The following is a 20677-nucleotide window of genomic DNA, read 5'->3' as shown; positions in this document are numbered from 1 at the left end:
CACTGTCACTACCGTATACGTTGACTATGGACTGTTCTAAGTCGTAAGTATTGAAAACTTTTTCAACTGCACTCTGGCAAATGCAATTCCGCAGTTTGTGATGGCGAGACGACCATGCAGAGTCTTCATTGTGTCTTTTCGCACACAATAGCGATGTTTATATTCATGAAGAAAGCTCTATAAAACAAACGTAATCATGTCAATAAGTATGCTCGTATTTTAAAAGATTGGTGTCATATTCACTACTTATCTGACCTCAAGGAAAGAATAGTCATCAGATTCATCAACATTATTTGTAAATACTAAAAAAATAATTGCAAAATATGTTAAACGCATGTACATTACATTCCACAGTATATAAATACGCAACCTTTAAGCTTGTTTTAACATAATACGAACATTTATCTATATACCTATCGTATCTTTAATCATCTCTTTTCTTTCACAAAGGAGAGGCAAAACGTTTTCCAAACAATAAATCATATAATTTTTCATCTCCATGTTCAGAAGTGCTTTTTCCTCTTCCAATCTTTTAACTAACATGTACTTATCGACAATTTGTGCCTTGAAACGCACAGGTATATCTAAATATTGTTAAGTAAAATAGTTGAAACTAAAGCGAGCATGGACGTCACAATATACATAGAACTATATTTGATTTTCTTTTTACACACCATGTGAAGTCGTACTATCTATGTTACACTGGTTAAACGACCAAACAAAATCTCCAGACATGACTTCTTCCGCACTTGTCGTAGGAAGACCACACAGACTTGAGAGGCAATTTAACTTTTCTACGGTAGATGTTATTTCGGACTTCTCTTTAGCGCATTTCCTTCTCATCGAAGATCTTCGTTTGCTAGAATCTACAGTACGTACATGTATAATATACGTAACAACGACAAATCGCAATTTTACAGTAATTTGGCAAAATGCTTTGAAATAATTCGGCACAAAATAAGTGTAGGGTGGCCCATATTTCGACGAGGATGGTGTAGATGGTATTTACCCGTTTACTTTTAGATAAAGCACAATTTATCTCGAATAAAACTGTTCCATATTTAGCATTTTGTGTCGCCTACATCTAAAATCTAACTCACTTAGATTTTGCTACAAACTTTAAAATAATGCTTACAGTTACTCATAAAAAACCCCAACAAAACTCACCAGCAAGAGAAGTTATTTCTTTTGTGCGTCTAGTGACTGAAAAATACAACATTTCTAATCTCTTCTGCAGATTTGCTACTGTGATTTTTGCCAGCTGCGACTTTCCTTGCTCAAGAAGCTGCTCCTCTGTCACATGTCCATCTAAAAGCTGTCTTTTCAATTCCAGCAATCTTGTTGCATTTCGTTCATGTTGTTTCACTTTGTTTTGAGCGTCATGAACGAAAGCCTATCACTAATGTCTGCGTTTGATCATCGTTGGCTCTTACAAAATTCTCCAAATGTTGAGCATTTTCAACAGTTTGATGCAAAAGGAAGAACTCTTCGGCGGCACCTTTCAACGAAGAAACTTCAATTTGTTGTTCTAGAGAAACAATAAAAAATATTAATTTATCTACGTAATTACTAAGCACTCCATACAATACTGTATAGCTATATATTTTCCGGGGGTAAAATGAATTGTTAAAAATAACAATTGCCAAACATAAAAATTTGAGCCAGGCCAAGAATTATTTCATATAGTTTCGTTTTAAATGATGTTTGAACAAAAATCAACCATAAGTACAGAACTGTTCAATACTAAACCATGTTTCCAAACATATTTGAAAGTAAACAATGTTATAACAGAGGTATATCTCTCGCAAATTGTTGAACTTCTTCTTTCCACTGCATTATCGAGTCGTCCAAGTCAGAATCCTGGACATTAAGTTCGCTTCTTAACTTTACAAAATCGTCCCTGGCAGATGAAAGTTTCCTTTCGGTCTTCGAAATACAAGTACACATAATGAAAACAGTGAAAAATAATCATATTAGCGCAGTAAACGTATTGGGTTCAAACAAGACCTATACACAACTATGAACTGTAAATTCATTTCATATTATATATATATATTATATTATATTTTATATTATATTATATTATTATATTATATTATTATACATTATATATTTTATATTATATTATTTCATATTATTTCATATTATTCATTTCATATTATTCATTTCATATTATTCATTTCATATTATATTGACAATTAACTGAAGATATATACAACGTGTTTTTCATTCGAATAACAAGTGATTTTGCCAAGTTTAAAATTTTCGCTTGTTCCAACTCAGAAGGTGTTCAGTAATGCATTCTTCTCGTCCTTAATACGTACAACCATTAATGTGCACATTAGTTCGTGGACTTAATCGACCAAAATACCTGAGTGGATATACAGATAAGAAAATAATACTCACCGGAGGCCGTCATTTTTAGTAGTCGAGCCAAGTCTTGACAAATACGAATTTATTTGCTCAACTTCTTCGCCAGCAGTTGCCGCACCACTTTGCCATCTTCCGCTCCAAATAACCTAAAAAGTGTGAAAAGAATCATCTATTCAAGACAACCCATTTCAGATTTATGTAACCACGGTTTAGTTACGTGAAATACAGTATTATTACAGTTTGAAAAAGCACGCTTGGTCTCATAAAATCTTTAATAGAGCATTATCGTCGGCGTATGTGGTATTTAGCTTACGAGTTATTGGGTAAACAATCATAACCTACGTATGTAACGTACCTGACATGACCAACTGTGTGATTTCCCATGCATTATAGACAGTGCTGGTGCAATATTTCTTAGCGCATTTTGATTTTCTTCCGATGTAACACGTAGAGCCCAAGGCCAATATTTGCATAAAATATCTTCCCACATATATTTAACTTTATGTGGTTGTAAAAATTCAAATGCAAGTAGTGAGCATAGCCATAAATTTCTCCTCTGAACATGTTCAAAGTAGCTTGAGCAATCGAGTGCCTGCATCCAGCAACTTCAAGTCCAGTCTCGTCTTGGTTTTCTTTGATTTGGAGACCATTTTCGAGCTTTCAATGGGTGTCACCACAAGAATTATCTTCATTCTATAAAAATGCTTTAACTAATAATAGATTACTACCTTTCAATCCTACTTCATAACACATTACCTGAATTGACTTTGAACCAAGACTTTTAAATGAGAGTCCACAAAACTATTGTTTGCAATCAATACATCACGATAATAACACTGGACTGGACCCTGTGGTAAAAGTAGTTATCAATTTAGAACACAAGCACTCATAAACTCAACAATGCAGGTAAAGAATCAAACATGAGCAGTAGGTCTTTTTCTTGGATTTGTTAAATTGGTTCAATTTATTAAAACATAAAAGTATCTGAATCGTTTACAAAGGGTAATTCCATTTTGCAAGTTTGAGAATTCGCCATCCAATATCACAAACCTTGGTACTTTGCTGAATCTGTACACTTTTGATTTCCATCAATATGACATGAATGTTGATCAATACTACAAGGAGGGCAATTTTTCCATGTCTGCTCATGAAGAAGGTCAATTTCATGTTGGCAATAGCTCCATTCAGCAAATGATTTTCTGAATGTGACTGAATTGATAACATTTTCCTAGTGAAACCAGTTCCAAATCAAAACATAGCACAATTATATACTATTTGTTGATTATGCAAAACCCCACTGTACTATAATATAGTTCTCATACTTCAAACATACACATTATATGAAGCCTACAAAATTGACATGTGCTTGTTACAAATTTTAAACAAATTTTCCTTGACTTCCCAGAATTTACCAAAATTCACAGAAAGAAATGATCATAAAGGATTATTTTGAAATCAAGATTTACGTCTTGTAGCTTTTGGTTTGCAAGACAAAAAATATACACAAAGTAAAAAGCACACTAACAAAGATATGTAGATAGCATAAAAAATAATCACCCTTCCTCTAGAGCTGGAAATATCTTCCAAACTTCTTACAAAAGCAGATTGTGATGACCCAGGCATCCTCTTTCTAAATGCATCCCACAAATTAAAGACATCTTGACTAAATATGTAATGAAAATTTTCAGGGCTACCAGGCCACCAGCCACTCTCAATTATACTGTCAACAGAAATTGGTGACCACTTCCAAATGAAGAGCAAATGTACAGTGAACCAATTAAGATCAAATCGTCCTGTTGAAGACAAAATATAATCAAGAATAACCAGTACAGTGCTGAAAATATGTGCTTCAAAGAAATCAAATCCTGGGGTTTCATAGAAGCCAGCAACTTCATCAATGATTTGAAGTTTTAGTTTCAATCTAAAGTCTATGAATTTGTGTATAATCCAACCTGCTGCCTATGTACTTTTCTAAATGTGACTAAGATAATGAGCCCCTAACAAATCTGATTTTAATAAGATGCATCATATGTACATCCATATATCAAAAATTGTTATTTGGACTCTGTAAAAAAATTGCATAAGGACATTTTGACCTTCACAGTGATCATAATCACAAGAGAGCTGTTGGTAGTTTTGATGATAGGTTCATTACACAACTGACATGATGATGGGTAAAGGATGGGACATGATCGATCTACAAAGATAACAGCATCATCACAGAAAAACATTTCTCTCATATTGGGCACAACAAAAAAAAACAAATATTTATATAAAATTCAATAGTATGTACATTATACTTACCAATGCTGCAAATCTTTCCATCAGATGAAATGGATTGTGTTGGCTTGATATATTGAAAATAACCATCCAACCACACTTCTCGATCATAGAGAGGATTATTCTCATGGACATCATCATCGCATTCTCGACAAATATATCTCAACACACCACATTGTCTGCATCTCAGTACAGCTTCATTTTCATTGCATCTACAACACTTCATAGCAGATAAAGGAGGAGCAAATGATGACACAGTGACATTGAATATTTTTCCTCATCTTTCTTTCTCGATTTTCCATTCTTTTGCAAGCAGATGGCCCAGTATCCACTTCTCCAATAACCAACTGACAGCTTTCAAGAATGGCTTCAAGATCTAAAATGAAAATGAAATGATTTTATGACGTAAAGCTGTTTCCTTTTCTATTTTTTTTTTCTAAAATATGACACAATTATAAAAAGAGTACATTGAAGTGTTAAAAGCACAGTCACATGTGTATAAAAATATAAAAAACTATGTATAGATGCAGTGGCCTGGACAGCACAAAAGTTTTGCTTTTGTTATGTAAAGTTGAGATGTAAGAAGTATTATCAATAACCTCTTTAAAAAACGAAGGCAAACGTTGCCAAAATTTATTGGGAAATACGCCACGTTGTGAGAACTAGCTTTCGTGGCCTCGCGAAGTCCTTCAAAGAAAAACTTTTCGTCCCATTGCTCAATAGAAACTCCCGTCATGAGAATTGGAGGAACACGAGGAAGGACCTGGGAACGAGGTTTTTCATAATCCTATGTAATGATAACAATCAAACCTTGTGATAGCCTTGGTGTTTTTGATGCCATTCTGGATGTTTCAATACTCTGGATGGACCTTAAACATCAACTTCAACTTTTAATCTAGTATTAAAATCGCTCAGTCACAAATTAATTAAGAATTAATCTGAGCATGCGCAGTCAACTCCACCAACTCCCAAAGTTTGTGGTCATGGCAACGACCAACTGGATGTACTAGTATTAATTATGGAGTAAGTAGCTCGCTCAGTCACTAATTCTCGGATAAATCATCTGCGCATGCTCAGTCTTCATGAGCATGCGCAGTCGACTTGACCAGCTGCACAAGTTCATGGTCATGGCAACGCCCAACTGCATGTACTAGCACCGATTTTGAAGTAAATAGCATGCTTACTAACAATTTATTAGAGAAATACGTTTATACGTTTTTTACTTGCTACCTTTTACAATGTAACTTTCTCCTAACTCTCTCAAGATGAACAAGAGCCACCATCATCATGAACGAAAGCATCCATGGGCTTCATGGAAAAAAGAGATTATCTACTTTTTTGTAATAGTTTCTACAAAGATAACATTTAATAAGCCAAGCAATTTGTATCGTCTGAATTGAAACGTATCGTAAGAATCCTTACTAAAAAGATCATTCACGCCACAACATGCCAGTATTGAAGCTTTCCTTCGATTGTTAACGCAAAATGGTTAAAATTTACTGTCATGCCTGCTACCTTTATTAATAATCGTTCTGAATAACTAGATCCAGATTAAAAAATGCACCAAAACTCCTAACCATTTTATTGCCACTATTCTACATAAGATTTGATTGTAGTTTGATCTTGTATTTTTGACACGTGTGTTTACCGTCCGAAAGGTGAATTAAATAGCCAAAATAACATCGGTTGTAAGGAAATTTTCTTCATCTTACCTCCTGTACAAATGTCTGAACTCTTTCTCGAAATGAAGGATTCTTGAGCAACAAAAATGTCACAAGTAGATTACAAACTTGAGCTTCTTTTGATTCGTAATAACGCAACACCTAGCAAATGACAATTGCAGGAATAAAACAATGGCTAACGTCAACAATGGTTTGTTCACATATGTACAGCCAAACTCACCAAACATAAAACAAGACGATCTATGGTGAAGATATGATATTTCCATACCATATCATGAAGACATCCTGTGCGCTATAAAAACATTGCATGTCACGCTATAAAATCAGGGGGTTTTCACCCGAGGCCCCGCGTTTTAAGGGGCCCTACAAACAGCAAAGTCTTTTTTTCGTTTCTATACCGCCTTATAATGTCGCTAAAGGAAGACAAAAATCCCAGCACGAAACATTATATTTGTAATTATTACATTATAATTATTGCAATTATTAAATTATACTTATTGTAATTATTACGTTATACACATTACGGGGAAAGTTTGAGTGCTTTCATCAGGTGTCAAATTGGCGTTTTGTTTTCAAAGCCTGATGATCGAGGGGGCCTCAATATTTGGTTCAGAAGGGACCCATGCAAGTTTGATCCACCGCTAGGCCTCCTGTTATGAAAACTTAAAGCAATTGTCGGGGGAGGATGGGTAAAAATCTATTTTTAAACATACGTACATGTGACAAAATCTCCTCACCAAAAAGTTGATTTAAAATTGCTTAGATTAAAATTTACTAGGAAAGTTTCGATTCCTAAAGTTTTGCAAGCACTTTCTCAGGGCCTTGTTGACTTTCGAAATAAAGAAAATGCGAAATTCGTTGTACTTCGCTGTTAACAAAATGTCCTACCTTTTGTAAATGACGACATCGTTGGTGATGGTGATAACGTGCAGCTCCTTTTAGAGGACGCCAAAATTCAATCATAAAATTTCTTACATAAACAAAAACAGTTTCTCCAAATAAATTTGACAAAAATATTGAGGCAATTTCCTGCCCTGCGTATTACAGGGGTAGGCCTTGTTTGCGACTTCTTTCGCCTTTGCGACACACTTGAGTCACTGTGCATTTGGCTTTTTTACTCTACATTTTAGAAAAGGAAAAGTTGGCTGTTTTATTATATTTTTGCCTGAATTGTGTCAGCCTTCAATTTTGAGGGCTCCACATTCAATTTTCACAATATTTTGGTCATAGCAAATATCTGCTGATAAAATCACTAATCAATTACCTGCTACTTCACCTGACAAAACACTTTGTTCGGCGGGTGTTGCAGATTCCAAAGTCCTGTTGTCTGATGGATCTAATGATAATATCAATGCACAAGTAAAACAACAGCTGAATTTAATTAGAGCCCTATGTAAGATATTCCTAATATTTTACCCTGCAACTCTGATGATGCAAAGGTTATCGGACTCAACAACTTGTTGGGCAGAAGTCACTGGAACCAAATTTCATCATATCTTCTGATTCATCTACGTAATCACAATGCATCATACTACATCACACTACATCACAATGTATCACAATCCATCACAATGTATCACACTACATCACAATGTATCACACTACATCACAATGCATCACAATGCATCACACATCATCACTACATCACAATGCATCACACTACATCACAATGCATCATACTACATCACACTACATCACACTACATCACACTACATTACAATGCATCACATACATCACAATGCATCACAATGTATCACAATGCATCACACTACATCACAATGCATCACACTGCATCACAATGCATCACAGATGCATTAAGCTGTCATAACTGCAAATTTTCACTCTGATAATTTTGCTTAATCTTTGCAGAAAAAATTTGAGTTTTTCTCAAAAGGTGAATTTGCTGGCACTGATGTGGAGATGGGTAAGAATTACAATAAACTTGCATGGTTTGAAGTCTGAGCTTTTCTATATCTATGAACTGTCCCTTGTAGTACCAAATTTCTTAACTCATTACATAGAGGTTTGAATGGGGGTCCCTAGGGGGGTCTATGCCTGACAACTTGGTAGAAATTTTTAAAAGACTATATCTGTTTTGAATAGCATTATTATAAAATAAATTTTACGTTCCTAGACATGCTAATGACCATATATTTAGCATCATAATGAGCCTAAATATTTGGCAAAACATTCAAGTATTATTCACTTCATTTTTTTTTTTTGAAAAAAACGTAAGCAAAATGTGTTGTTTTTACGCAAAAACGATGCCCACAAAATACATTTTGTAATGCTCTAGAACGCTGAAAATGGCATTTTTAAGGCTCTGAAATTCAAAATTTCTCAGGGGAGAATGCCTCAGACCCCCCCAGGTGGTGAGCGCCTCCGACGTTTTGACTGATGTTTGAAAAATCCTAGATCCGTCCCTGTCCAGATCTATTTTACCATTAACACCCGGGAATCGATTTTGCTCCACAAAAGACATTTTGGACTAAGGATTAAAATTATATGACGATGCCACCGCGCCCCCCTGCCATCGAGCATTCATCCAATTTCTCCAATAATTAAATATTCAGAACCAAGTTGTTTGCATAATTTGCAAAGTGATGTTTGTTTGTTCCTTGACTTCCTTCGTGGTTCAAAAGTGGAAGAAAGTTAAAATATCATGCTTGACAGATGACAGACAGTAATTTATATTTTTCTACTTGCTGTTTAAAATGCTGATTGTCCAGGGAAAATTTGAAATTTGACGGAAAATGAATCAAATCGATCGTATAAAATGGGTTCTTGTGGTCGGTGAAAATTTAATTTGATGTTTTAGGATTCCTTTCTTACAATTATCTCATTATTTATTTATACTTTGATGTGCTAAAACTTTTAATTTTAATACTTTCTTGCTTCTCATTTCGTAGATGATCTGGGTTGGAATAAACTCTCTCATTTTTGGTCTAACTTTTCATCAATACGACACCAGTAAAGATTATTATTATCTTCGTGTATTGACCAAAGTAGGGCAAGGAATATGTAAAAGTGTACCATTGTAATTTACTGCGTACAAACGTAGTTTATAAATGTACTTGGTCTCACTTTGTTTGAAGTACAAATCAGTGGCAACTTTCCTTATATCTACGTCATTTCCTTGTAACAACTCTTTGAGATCATGCTTGTTTGTAAATAATCCGTTGCTTATATCCTTTGGGCTGTTTGTTTATATTGTATCTGCCATCAGTTGTCAAACTCTTTGTATCAGGAAGTTTGGTCGTTATGCATGCATTGTTTACACTTTGTCTTCGACAGGTGTCCAGTTTACACCTCTTTGACTACCATTATACATGGTGATGCTGAACATTTTGATAATTGTGGTCATTAATTTGTCATGTATTCACTTTGACTTTGGTTTATTAAATATGTAAGCTGATCAAAAGCTTTTGATCTTGTTTCCTGACATCTACGATAAGTATACAATACACAAGCAATAGAAGAAGAATTAGAAATGTAATAACATATCAAAGGAGTATGCCATCCAATATTGTACAAGTGGCGTGGAGTATAACAGAAACAACAAAATTGAAGTACCAAAAGATAAAATTGAACCATGTCGAGACTATTATTACTAAATTATTGTTTTTGTTTAATTTGAATTTTTGTAGAAACAAATAATTCACGAATATACTATTTCATTTCATTTTTATAGTAATCCATGGCACTTGCCAATTTCTGAGATGAAAATAGAGAAAAATCAAATCATAAACATAAGAGAAAAACCTAACCTTGTAATAAATAGTCCCATTATTACATTCAGTCTCCTTCCAAAACCTTCAATACCAATGAATGAACTTTTTACGATTTATTTTAGACGACGTAAGGTTAGTGAAATTTTTACTTATAGAAGCGTTTATTCAACATTCTTATAAAATCTTCCTCTGAAAAACTGTGTTACTGAAAAGATGAAGAGTTGAACTTTGCATATATATATAGTAGCTAGTTAATGATTTGAAAGATTTTTGTTTTTGGCAATAATTGAGTGAGTTAACACTTTAACCAACAACAAACTTTGAGGATTCTACTCCTAACACAACCGGCAGTACAACACATGATTGTCAGTAAATGCATGATCACAAACCTCATTAGCCGTTTGTTCTTCCTTTCGTTTATTATACAAATACCACATCTAAGAAACAACAGAAAATTACAGAATCCATGAAAACATTTCACTAAAGCAATTAGAAACAACAACAAACCTCTTCATTTTTCCAACCATAAATGATCATAACCAACAAAGCCTACAAACAAACGAATATCAATCACCCATGGTCGTGCTATGTAAATGTGTAATCTTTCAAATAAAGTCTCGTTTCGTGTAACGAGAATTTTCGTTCTCTGTTGTTAATTCATCACTACTAACACGGACACATGTTATTTAGTTTACATCTTAGGTAGTGTAAAGACTGTTCTTGTTCTCTGTTGTTCATTCATCACTACCTATGAAAGAAGGTTGTTCACGGCAGTGTTGGGGTAAACACATTTTTGATAATATTCTGTCGAACTTTCCCACAATGATGCAAAACATCCACATTTTCTGAAGAGAAAAAAAAGCGAGTGAATACTTTCTCCACAAAAAATTAACATTTTTCAAAGCTATTTACTTGTCTTCCATGATATTGTCCATGTTTTTCAGTCGTTTTGAAAGGTAAGAGGTATCAACTAACATAGGATTTTTCAACGAGTTTTGCTGGCAAATGTTTATGCCTTTACGGTACGACAAACCTGGATAAAATTTGAAGTTGTCAAACGTTGAAGACGAAACATAGTTCGTTTTTCATTATTTTCATCAACGAAACGTTCATCACCTATCTTTTTTAATTCCTTGAACAAGTCAGCTAAAGATCTCTTTTTCATAACGTGAACGTGTTTGATAAACCGAGTGCGTTCTTCACCAGTCTACAATATGGTGTACAAGTAACTAAATCGAAGCTTGTGCACTGCCAGTTACATGAAATAAGTCACAAACCTTTTTTCCAATTTCCCATTGTTGCAGAGTAAGTGCCTTGCTCACTATATCACCTTAAGATATAAATGTACTCGTCAGATACAAGCAAAATGATGCTGCACTTGTAGAAAAGACAAATACCGGCAAATTTATGCACAGAAAAAGATGATCTCTCGTATCTCGAAGTGTTCAGCTTGCGTTGTGTTAACTTTCGCATTTTGGTAAACAATTTTGAGGATATAGTTGAGATTCACTTTCCTCATTCTCAAGATTCGGCATCTAAAAATATCATCACAATCATATGATTATAACATAAACAAACGAGTCAAACTTATCGTTTGATAGGGCACTACAAAGACTGCTTTTCGCGGAATCATTCGAGTCATTTCAACCGTTTTTGTCGATCAACCAAATTGGGGAAGTCCAATACGGACGACAAAAACCTAGATAGAAATGATTGAAATGACGCAGACGAATATGTAAAAAGCAAAAATTTGCACGTTATATTGATAGGAAACTCATAGAGAGAGAGTGCAATCAGTTTGTTGAACAAAATTTTTATCTTGATAAAAAACCTTGAATTCTTTAGGCGACGTAAAATATGTGAAGCCTGGAATACAGACCAAGCACAAAGTTTCAGATACATCGAAAGAATCCCAAAAAAGTTGAGATAGAAGTATTGTTCTCATATTCATCGCTCGGCACATAACTATATTGCAAAGTTGCCAGACAACTTTCCACTAAACATAACTATATTGCAAAGTTGCTAGACAACTTTCCACTAAACATGACTATATTATCTAAAAAAAGCTGTCATACAATCATACTTGCAGAACACGGAGAAAGCCATGCATGAAATTGAGAGTAATAAAATATTGTACATATTCTACACGAATCATTTCTAAGAACTTGAAAAAAACTTACTCTGTATTTTTTCATGAATTTCAGCAAAGTATAATGAGACTTTGACGACGTTTCCTTCATTGCCCAATAATTGATGTCTTTCCACTTGATAATCTTGATGAAATCCTATCAAGAATTCATGATTATGAAGTAACTCAAGAACTGTAAGTTCACATTTTGCTTACAATACAAAGGAGGCAAAATATCAATAAATTATACACAACCTTCAACTCTTTCTCGATCGGAGTCTTTGCTTTCTGAATAAAATCATTCACTTGCGCCTGAAATTGTTTGTAGTAACAATATACGTTCCACAGTATAATCAACACGATATCTAGAAAAAAACATTAAGAAAAAACTCCAGATGTCACCATATTCAAAGCGACAAAACCCGTTAAGTGTGTAAACCTGAATTATCTTCTTTGTCCAACATTTTCTGAGAATGAAAGGCCCGTAGCATGTTTAATCTATGACAAAATTCTCCTATGGACGATTTCTCAATAAACTGCTGTAAGATATTGATGAATTCCGTGCAATCCGCTTGTTCATTAGTGCGGGAAAATTCCTGGATCACGTGATGAAGATGAAACCACCAATGATTGGCTCTATCGCTCACGTTCACTTCACAAACTTGCAACAAAGAAGACCAGCACCTTGAAACAAATTACCATCTCCATTTAGCACGCTTCTTCAGAAATTTTTTGAACTTATCTAACTTTACCTTAACTCTAACTTTCTCTATTGGATAATCATTTGGGTGACTTCATTCAGATTGATTCTTATGGAAACATGGCGACTGGCATTACATTCCCACTCCTGAAATCAAAACGATTGTTCAAGCATTTGGATACATCAGGAACATTATATACATGACCTTACATGACAACAAAGTACATACAAGTACACCAGGGACATTTTATCATGTAATATAATGACGTAACTCGACTACAGTACTGAGACATTAGAGTACAATAGATGATAAGTCATACCCACAATTCACAGGGTTTTCTTTACCTGTGAATACTTTAACAAGATTTCTAAACCATTAAGAATTTTCATTACAGGACTTGTTACAGAAAATGAAAGAATACGCTCGATGGTTCGACACAACTGTAAAATAAGAATCGATAAAGTTGAAAAACCAATATAATATTTCACAGGATTTGCTTCGATCTCGAGTCTCTTCTTTACTTGAGCGAGCGTTGGATGCTCCGGCCATTCAACAAGCAGTTGCTCTAATCTCGTCTTAAAGCGTAAAAGTATCGGTACAACTTTTACAGTTTCCTTTAAATTGCTGTCGTGGTAAATATCGTATTCTTCACCTCTGTAAAATGTAAACTCTCAGTCACAAAGACGAATATTAAGCATGCTATGTGATACGCGCAACGCTTTACCTTTTCTCGAACAAAGAACTCATTAACTGATGCTATAATTTAAAGTAATAAACGTGACTGACAACTCAAGCTAATAAAACATAGAAAATAGGTCTGGCACTAATCACCTTAATTTTAGCTCCTTCTTCATGGCTAGACAAATATCTCATCAACATCGAGCTCATAATGAGATGGCTGGGAGAACTATCGTCCCGTAAATCAACATCTGTATCATACAAAAACTTTGCTAAATTCAATGTATTCGTCCCTTTGAAGACAGTCTCTTCTCTAGGCTAAAGTATAAACCGTACAAAACAAGGAAATATCCTTCTTGTACAAACCGGATAAATCAGCAAGTGCGACCACTTCAGAAGAAATGTTATAACGGTGAAACACGATTTGAAACGCATCTCTTTCTTCATCCACCTTCAGATAATCTTTGTTATTAAAGGTTGAAAACACATCGCATACATTGGGAGCACAACATAATATGAACTGATGCATATTACAGAACTGTGTTAGGTCTAAAACACCAATATCGTCTTCTTCTCGATTGTATTCATCGCGCTGCCATTTGAAAGTTCTTGTTTTTCCGCTGACTGAAGTTCTTGGAAATCATCATCAAATCTTGTAAATATTTCTTCGATATCTTTCTGATTTAGCTCAACTTCGGACAACTCGTCCTCACAACACGTTTGCATTTTAAACTTGTATAAGCTTTCATTTTCGACTTCTTCAAGTCTTCTTTCTTCCTCGCGTTTCAACCAAAAAGTTTGGTAATATTTTACAATGATGTTCAGAAATTGAATGTCATCCGTTGTCGTGTAACCTTGTAAATAGACTTTTGTCTTAACATACGCAGGACGAGCAACCAAATTCTACAAAACAGATAATGTAATCACACGACATAAATATTCGAATAAGTATTACATAAAAGATAAAGGTAAGTTCCTTTATAAGTAAACAAAGTTCAGATTCAAAAGAAAATTACCTGCACTTAAACATTTCACAATATTCTTCGTTATTGACAAAAGGAGACGAATAATTTTTGAACAGAGCTAAACAAAGATTAACACATTTGAAAGTAAGCAAGGCAATTAGTACAAACTAATCTATTTAATAACGTGTATAAATACATCGTAATGAATACAGATTAGCACTTTTGGCTATATCTCAATTCTATTTTCCTTTAATCCGTCTGAGAATATTCCGCATACCTTAAGTAAAGCATGCGAGACATCTTTACCACAATGTTCACATTTCACATTGCGATAGTCACATTCATTCTTCAAATGTTCACCAAGGAGAGAGCGAGGTAACTGAATGTTACACTGCTTGTGAACACAGCTGATGAGCGCATGCTCACAAACTTGAGAATGACCCTGAAAAAAGAAACTTAATAAGTAAAAATACCAAACTTTTTTAATAAATTTATCAACTCAACTCAACTCACTTCCAATTCTTCGTAGGAGCCAAACCATTCACATTGTTCAGAAGGACAATGTAAACGAATACTTTTCAACTCACGTTTCGTAAAAGCATCAGGGAAAACCTGTATATAAGTTTCATAGAAGTTCAAAGATCGGTGTAATAATTGCAAATTGGTAGATGAAGATGTTGAGAATGGAAGCTCTTTGTAGAGGAGTTTCTTAATAAACGATTGATAAAGCTGTATGGAAGTTTCCTTTTAAAAATTTTGAATATTTTCACCTACATCATTTCGGCTCAATTTTTCTTGATCTTCAGGACATTTTGGATCAGGATCTCTACAGATTAAAAGAACATGAATATAAGTAGAAAAAATGTTAAATGTAAAACAGAGATCATGTTGAGAAACCAAACAGACAATCTTCGGTAAACTGCTTCAACTAGGATGAACGTAAATTTAGGTTCTAATTATCATGTTTAAATGAAGTATAACAAGCAAAAATGAACGCTGCTGACATCCTCGATGTCAGAGTTTCGGGACACATCGTGTATAAATGAAATGTAAGATACCATAGAGATAAAAAATCACGACGCCTAGATAAGAGAAACTACATAGGGGCATGTAAATCCATATTGCAATTTAGGATATATGATCACACATCAGCTTATATCTGTGGTTGGAACACACGATACAACATTGGATGAGATACAACATTGCAAATAATCTATTTAATCGACAACTTTAAACCACACTTTCAGTTGATAGTTTTGATAGAAAATTATCTTACCTAAGTATAATATTAATACAAGATTGACAAAACAAGTGTCCACACATTGTCTGCATTGGATTGACAAGGAGGAGATGACAGCGAGTGCAAATATACTTCGCGTTGATTTTTTCTCGATCTTCATCACGTATTTTGATTCCAGGCATCTTGGATGAGGGCAAATCTCCTCACACTGCAGAAAAGAGAGCACTCCATGTTATTGTTTGTTACTACTTGTACAATAAAATAGAGACTTAGTCGTACTTTGCATTTAGCAGACGTTGACACTTGAGGAGTAGTCTGCCGAAATGCATTGTGTGGTTTAGTTTCATAACAGTTTTTTTAGAACTATTGGGTTAGTGTTCTGTGCTTAAAACAGTTCTTTTAAGAACTATTGACTTATTACTTTTGCCATTCACCATGGTATTTGCGATCTTTAAAACGATTTACTATCAGTGTCCAATTGCTTTTTAGCATGCAGTGCCATTTTAGAGCGCAAGCAATTCTTTTAGCTGTGTCATTCTAGAGATTCAACACAGAAAATTGACATGGTACGACCAAACTTGCAGGCTGGCTGTCCCCACTGCATGCACGACGCACCGAGCAGATGCGAAAGCGTCGACATTCGCTCTCGATTGATCTGTTCTCGAGTTTTGTTTTAAATTTTGGAAAAACCTCCAGATGATTCGAAAGCGTCGACATTCGCTCTCGATTGATCTGCCTATCGAGTTTTCTCAAAAATGTCTTTCATTTGCACAACCCGGTGCAAACACGAGACATATCTTTTATTACTTAAGTTAACTGTCTTCGCAATACTTTATTTTGGAGTCGGATAAAGTAAACCGGATGTTCAGCTCTCCAAAAGTCGAGTACTACAATCAGCATCTCAATATTCAGAGTTAAATTTGCGAGCAAGTTAGTGCACCTCACGTTACAGTAAGTATTAGCCAACATTTAACAAAATTTTATAAGGTCAAAAATCACACAACAATTCGATACACAACTGTTTTGTCAGCATATAAGCAATTATATAATTTACAAAGCAGGACAATATTCGCGGGAAGACTTCTCGGGTGACTTCCTAGGTAATTTATCAACGCAAGGTGTTTGATTTACTAAGCTCTGTAAAACTGTTTATAACCTCATTCACTCTATTTAGCACTAATCATTTGGATGGTTAGGTGTTAAATGGTTTGACACAGGTGTGGTCTGGGTGCCAAATATCTGTATATATGTTTGTTGAGTCGAGATTAGGATTCATGTTCTTCATGTCCTAAGTTGACCACACCATCAGATTTCAAGTAACACCTTTATACCAATAAGGTGGAAGAACGATGGACATAAAGAGAACAAAATAAAAAAAGCACCCTAACATTTATATACAATGTGGTTTCTGTGCCTGTATAATTTCATCAAAACATGCATAAAAAGAATATAAGAAGCAATATATATTTTCCAGTGGTTTTCTGAACTAATTAGCACACTGATATAAGAATGTACATAGTTTTGACATAAATTTTAGCTTTATTAATGCATTGCACCTGCAACTTCAAGAGATCCCATTCCAGCCAATGGTCTTCAAAGGATAAATTTTCAACTTTTATTTCATATCTTTTGCGAGTCTCACATTTCAATAGATACCTTAGAATGTAGTACTTACGCATAAAAGTTAAATACTTAATACTTATAAATGCAGAACATGCAGAACTAAATTCTTCCTTGCTCAGTAATGAACTTTAATATGAATGTACCTACGTAAATAACACTTACCGAGTGATTGCATTTGCACTAAAAAGGTAACGATCATTTTCCACTTCCAAAAATGGCAGCTAAATAAATGATAAAAAATTTCAGTGCATAGCCACAATGTACAAATGTAGCCTATCCATGGTGAAATTCCTGAGTAGGATCTTGTAAGATCCTGTTACAATCCTCAACAGGATTCTATTTAGGATTTTCATCATGGATCCAGCATTAACTATTAGTTCTATATCATTTTGTGTAACTTTACACATGTAATTTATGGTATAACTGAGGAAAAATGTCACCTACATATAATGTGTAACATATTGGAACTAATCAGTGATCAACAAACAATTGATTTACTGTGTGTAACATGAAGCACCAACTACGTACAGAAAAGTACAAAACATTCAAAAACTAAGAAGCAATAGCAATAGCCACACAATACTTAGACAAAAGACACTCCGTATGAAGTAAACATTATTTGATCTAAACATTTTGACAAGTGTTAAATGTCATCACCAGAAAAATGAAATGGAATGGTTTTCCATGTTGGCTTACAAACAAATTGATCAAAATCCACACAAAACCTCTCAAACATAACCGTGAAGAAATCACACAGCCTGTTATTTGGATCCATCTACCTTTCATAGGTTTTAAAGGTTGTAGAATTGTTAAAAGTTGCAAATGCAAGATTTCTCATTATCTCAAAAAACTTGTAAAATTTATAAATCACTGGGAAACTGTTGAAATTAAAAATTTCTCATCGCAAAAGGTTAAAACTCCTTAACAATACAATAGTTCCGTGGTTTACAAATTCAATTGCCCTGGTTGTAATGTCTTGTATATTGGGAAGACTGATAGATACCTCTACACACAAATTAAAGAACATGCAAAATCGGACAAATCAGAGATTCACAATCATATAAATAATTGTGAGCAATTTAAACAAATCAGTTTCTTACTAAATTTGCCTGCTAATCTAATAGATTTTAATTATTCTTTAGTTCAGCTGATATAATTTTTAAAACTGTAAAATTATTGATCATTCTAAAAATTGGTTCTTACAATTATTTAAAGAGGCATATCCATTCATCTTAACAATACTTTACAGAATCATGATGTTCATGCATCATGTGAGTTAACAATTTTCGGTTGATTATTTATTGATTTTATTTAAATGATGTTTTATCACAATCTTATTCATAATTTGTAATTTTTGAAAAGCTAAGATTTTTCTACTGATGAAGACAAGTAACAACTTGTTGAAATGTTTAGATTAAATAATGTTTACTTTATAAGGAGTGTCTATTGTCTTGTGTTTTACTAAAATACTCTTTGGACGTCGTAATTTTCAGACAATACCAGCACTACAACAAATTAATACTAAAAGAAACTAATAATAATAATGATACATTGATAGAATGTATAACTACTTGTATTGATATTCTACAGTTGTTTATATCATGCCTGCTCTTGATTTCATCACATAACCAAATGGTACTTACCTTTGCTTCTTTGAGAAAGGGAAACCTTTTTAATGATTCTGCAAAAAAATAAAAAAGTGCAAATAAGAAGTTGTTTTATGATAATACTTTTTTAAAAAATTAATGCAGAACTATGCAAGAGTTTTTTATTGCTTCATTATTGTTCAACTCAAAGATTCATGTAGTTTAATGTTGTTAATGGCATATATTGAAGACATAACTAAAATAGCACTTTCATAAACAATTTCTTCACAATTTTCTCAATATCCAATCAATTCATAAAGGTTCACAAAGGAATTTCCAAATTCTCTAAGTAATTTTGTTAGATATTAAGCAATAAATAGATAAATTATTCAACAACATGTACAAAAAAGCAAAAGCTATAACGATAATACTAACATAATAATTTCTAAAGCAAACTATTTATAAAATACAATTTCAATGCAGACACATGTCAAATCAATGTTAAGTGTTAAGGACGCAACATAGTTTCTCATTAACATTTAGGCAGTTATTATATGTTAGGCAATTAATACCACTGTACAGATTATTGATTACTTGTTTTTCTTGAATTGTGTCCCTGAACAAGTTTTGAAAGTTCTAAATATCTGAAGTCCATCTTTAAATGGACTATTTTTTGTAGTGGTTGCCAATAAGAACTTTTGTTATTGCAATAAGTGAAATCAATGTCTGTTACATAGAATGTCTGTTGTCAAGTTGATTATTGAATTCATTTACGTTTTTGCGCGTTGTATTAAAAATCACATCACTTCAAAGTCTCATAATTTATTTAACAAATATCTTATTTAAAATCTATTTACGAAATTGGATGCAATACTAGCGTCAACAGGCCCGTGTGTACCTGACACTCACGTAAAATGTTAACTAAACTTACATACCATTTTTTTCGACGTATTCAACAGTAAGGTTAGTTTCAGCTAATTTGTCTGCCACTAATATTCGTAGCGTTAAAGGATTAAATTTATCTGTGTAAAGTTTCATTGCCTCGAAATAGCAAGAAGTGGACACTTTACGTTTCAAAACATGAATAAATGCTACATTTAAGCGTGTGAAAGCTTTGAATAGCGAAATCATAAAGCCAGTTTAACAGGCATCGAACATTTATAAACACGTTGTATACGTAAATACAACGTCAATGATGCAATCATGAAAAGCCAAGGTGGTTTTGGGATTTACTATTTGTACAGCAGTTCATGTCGTGACGTCACTTGTGCCGATTGCGTAATAACACGAAAACTACTTTGAGAGATGATCAAAGTCAATTTCAAGTTTATTTTGCGCGATCATTTGCATAATGGCGGGTAATTTAAATAATGCAAACAATCGAGATATTCGACAGGTTATAAGCCGATATTTAAAAGAGGTCGTAGAGAATGGTGAATATTTCACAGGCTGGATTGATGGAGAGACTAAATTGAACGAGTTTTTACAAAAATACGAAGTTGCTGGATCGACATCTTTCAAGCTTCGTTCGTCTGCGCTACGAGGTTCGGCAAAGCGATATGGAGATGAAGGTACATAAATTAAACTGATACGACGTATTGCACTTGTAGTATCTTACACGTGAAAAATTGTATTGTTTCGGCGAAAGTTCCACTTCTCACTCACTATAAATTTTGTTCATAACTCACGT

At 33.9% G+C, this 20677-nt stretch overlaps 3 protein-coding genes and 1 long non-coding RNA gene across 9 annotated transcripts; all 4 read right to left on the bottom strand.

Moving 5' to 3' along the window:
• Window positions 1-4363: 4363 nt before the first annotated feature.
• LOC124454044 lies at window positions 4364-4921 on the bottom strand. The gene is made up of 2 exons (XR_006951318.1): window positions 4678-4921; window positions 4364-4570 (listed from the first exon to the last, which is right to left on the bottom strand). It is a non-coding gene; the product is annotated as an uncharacterized LOC124454044 (long non-coding RNA).
• Window positions 4922-5068: 147 nt separating this feature from the next.
• Window positions 5069-7621, bottom strand: LOC124454043 (mediator of RNA polymerase II transcription subunit 23-like). The gene is made up of 7 exons (XM_047004852.1): window positions 7612-7621; window positions 7381-7454; window positions 7224-7283; window positions 6556-6627; window positions 6366-6476; window positions 5884-5961; window positions 5069-5522 (listed from the first exon to the last, which is right to left on the bottom strand). Exons 2-6 carry the CDS (start codon window positions 7438-7440, stop codon window positions 5914-5916), a joined length of 351 nt encoding a protein of 116 aa, XP_046860808.1. The 5' UTR covers window positions 7441-7454; window positions 7612-7621; the 3' UTR covers window positions 5069-5522; window positions 5884-5913.
• A 190-nt stretch (window positions 7622-7811) lies between these two features.
• On the bottom strand, window positions 7812-14438 carry LOC124454041 (midasin-like). Of its 5 annotated transcripts, XR_006951317.1 has the most exons (12): window positions 12634-12875; window positions 12450-12559; window positions 12247-12351; window positions 11464-11601; window positions 11344-11396; window positions 11183-11273; window positions 10979-11099; window positions 10815-10911; window positions 10574-10615; window positions 10456-10503; window positions 10103-10148; window positions 7812-7843 (listed from the first exon to the last, which is right to left on the bottom strand). XR_006951317.1 is itself a non-coding variant. In XM_047004849.1 (10 exons), the coding sequence occupies exons 1-6, from the start codon at window positions 14100-14102 to the stop codon at window positions 12964-12966; spliced, it is 600 nt and encodes a 199-aa protein (XP_046860805.1). In that variant the 5' UTR covers window positions 14103-14438; the 3' UTR covers window positions 11196-11601; window positions 12247-12351; window positions 12450-12559; window positions 12634-12878; window positions 12947-12963. The 5 variants fall into 5 exon arrangements, 2 of the variants coding, with proteins under 2 accessions (XP_046860805.1, XP_046860804.1); XR_006951316.1 differs by having other exon boundaries at window positions 11344-11601; XM_047004849.1 differs by lacking the exons at window positions 7812-7843; window positions 10103-10148; window positions 10456-10503; ... (1 more) ...; window positions 10815-10911; window positions 10979-11099 and adding exons at window positions 12947-13041; window positions 13240-13335; window positions 13417-13549; ... (1 more) ...; window positions 13727-13824; window positions 13940-14438 and having other exon boundaries at window positions 11196-11601; window positions 12634-12878.
• On the bottom strand, window positions 14351-20184 carry LOC124454042 (TNF receptor-associated factor 6-B-like). 2 transcript variants are annotated; one of them, XM_047004850.1, is made up of 10 exons: window positions 19923-20184; window positions 19045-19082; window positions 17564-17622; window positions 17335-17434; window positions 15815-15986; window positions 15313-15364; window positions 15052-15150; window positions 14816-14980; window positions 14590-14656; window positions 14351-14476 (listed from the first exon to the last, which is right to left on the bottom strand). In XM_047004850.1, the coding sequence occupies exons 5-10, from the start codon at window positions 15958-15960 to the stop codon at window positions 14448-14450; spliced, it is 558 nt and encodes a 185-aa protein (XP_046860806.1). In that variant the 5' UTR covers window positions 15961-15986; window positions 17335-17434; window positions 17564-17622; window positions 19045-19082; window positions 19923-20184; the 3' UTR covers window positions 14351-14447. The 2 variants fall into 2 exon arrangements, with proteins under 2 accessions (XP_046860806.1, XP_046860807.1); XM_047004851.1 differs by lacking the exon at window positions 17335-17434.
• Window positions 20185-20677: the final 493 nt, after the last annotated feature.

This window comes from Xenia sp. Carnegie-2017, unplaced genomic scaffold (genome assembly GCF_021976095.1).
Source record: "Xenia sp. Carnegie-2017 unplaced genomic scaffold, XeniaSp_v1 HiC_scaffold_29, whole genome shotgun sequence".
NCBI classification, from domain to species: Eukaryota; Metazoa; Cnidaria; class Anthozoa; order Malacalcyonacea; family Xeniidae; genus Xenia; species Xenia sp. Carnegie-2017.
The sequence above is the reverse complement of the archived record's forward strand: the minus strand, read 5'-3'. Positions and strand labels throughout refer to the sequence as shown.

Bases quoted from the DNA above. Each gene is read 5' to 3' on its own strand.
- LOC124454043 (XM_047004852.1), bottom strand. From the start codon at position 7,440: ATGCACAGTGACTCAAGTGTGTCGCAAAGGCGAAAGAAGTCGCAAACA. The intron at 6,628-7,223 runs GTAGGACATTTT...ATGTTTTTATAG, and splicing joins GATGTCGTCATTTACAAAAG to CGCACAGGATGTCTTCATGA. The intron at 5,962-6,365 runs GTAAGATGAAGA...TTTTCCATGAAG, and splicing joins TTCAGACATTTGTACAGGAG to CCCATGGATGCTTTCGTTCA.
- LOC124454041 (XM_047004848.1), bottom strand. From the start codon at position 14,102: ATGCATCAGTTCATATTATGTTGTGCTCCCAATGTATGCGATGTGTTT. The intron at 13,825-13,939 runs GTTTGTACAAGA...TGTATGATACAG, and splicing joins CGCACTTGCTGATTTATCCG to ATGTTGATTTACGGGACGAT. The intron at 13,042-13,239 runs GTAAAGAAAACC...TTTTGATTTCAG, and splicing joins TCTTGTTAAAGTATTCACAG to GAGTGGGAATGTAATGCCAG.
- LOC124454042 (XM_047004850.1), bottom strand. From the start codon at position 15,960: ATGCCTGGAATCAAAATACGTGATGAAGATCGAGAAAAAATCAACGCG. The intron at 14,657-14,815 runs GTATGCGGAATA...ATCTTTGTTTAG, and splicing joins TCTCGCATGCTTTACTTAAG to CTCTGTTCAAAAATTATTCG. The intron at 14,477-14,589 runs GTAATTTTCTTT...TCTGTTTTGTAG, and splicing joins TGTGAAATGTTTAAGTGCAG to AATTTGGTTGCTCGTCCTGC.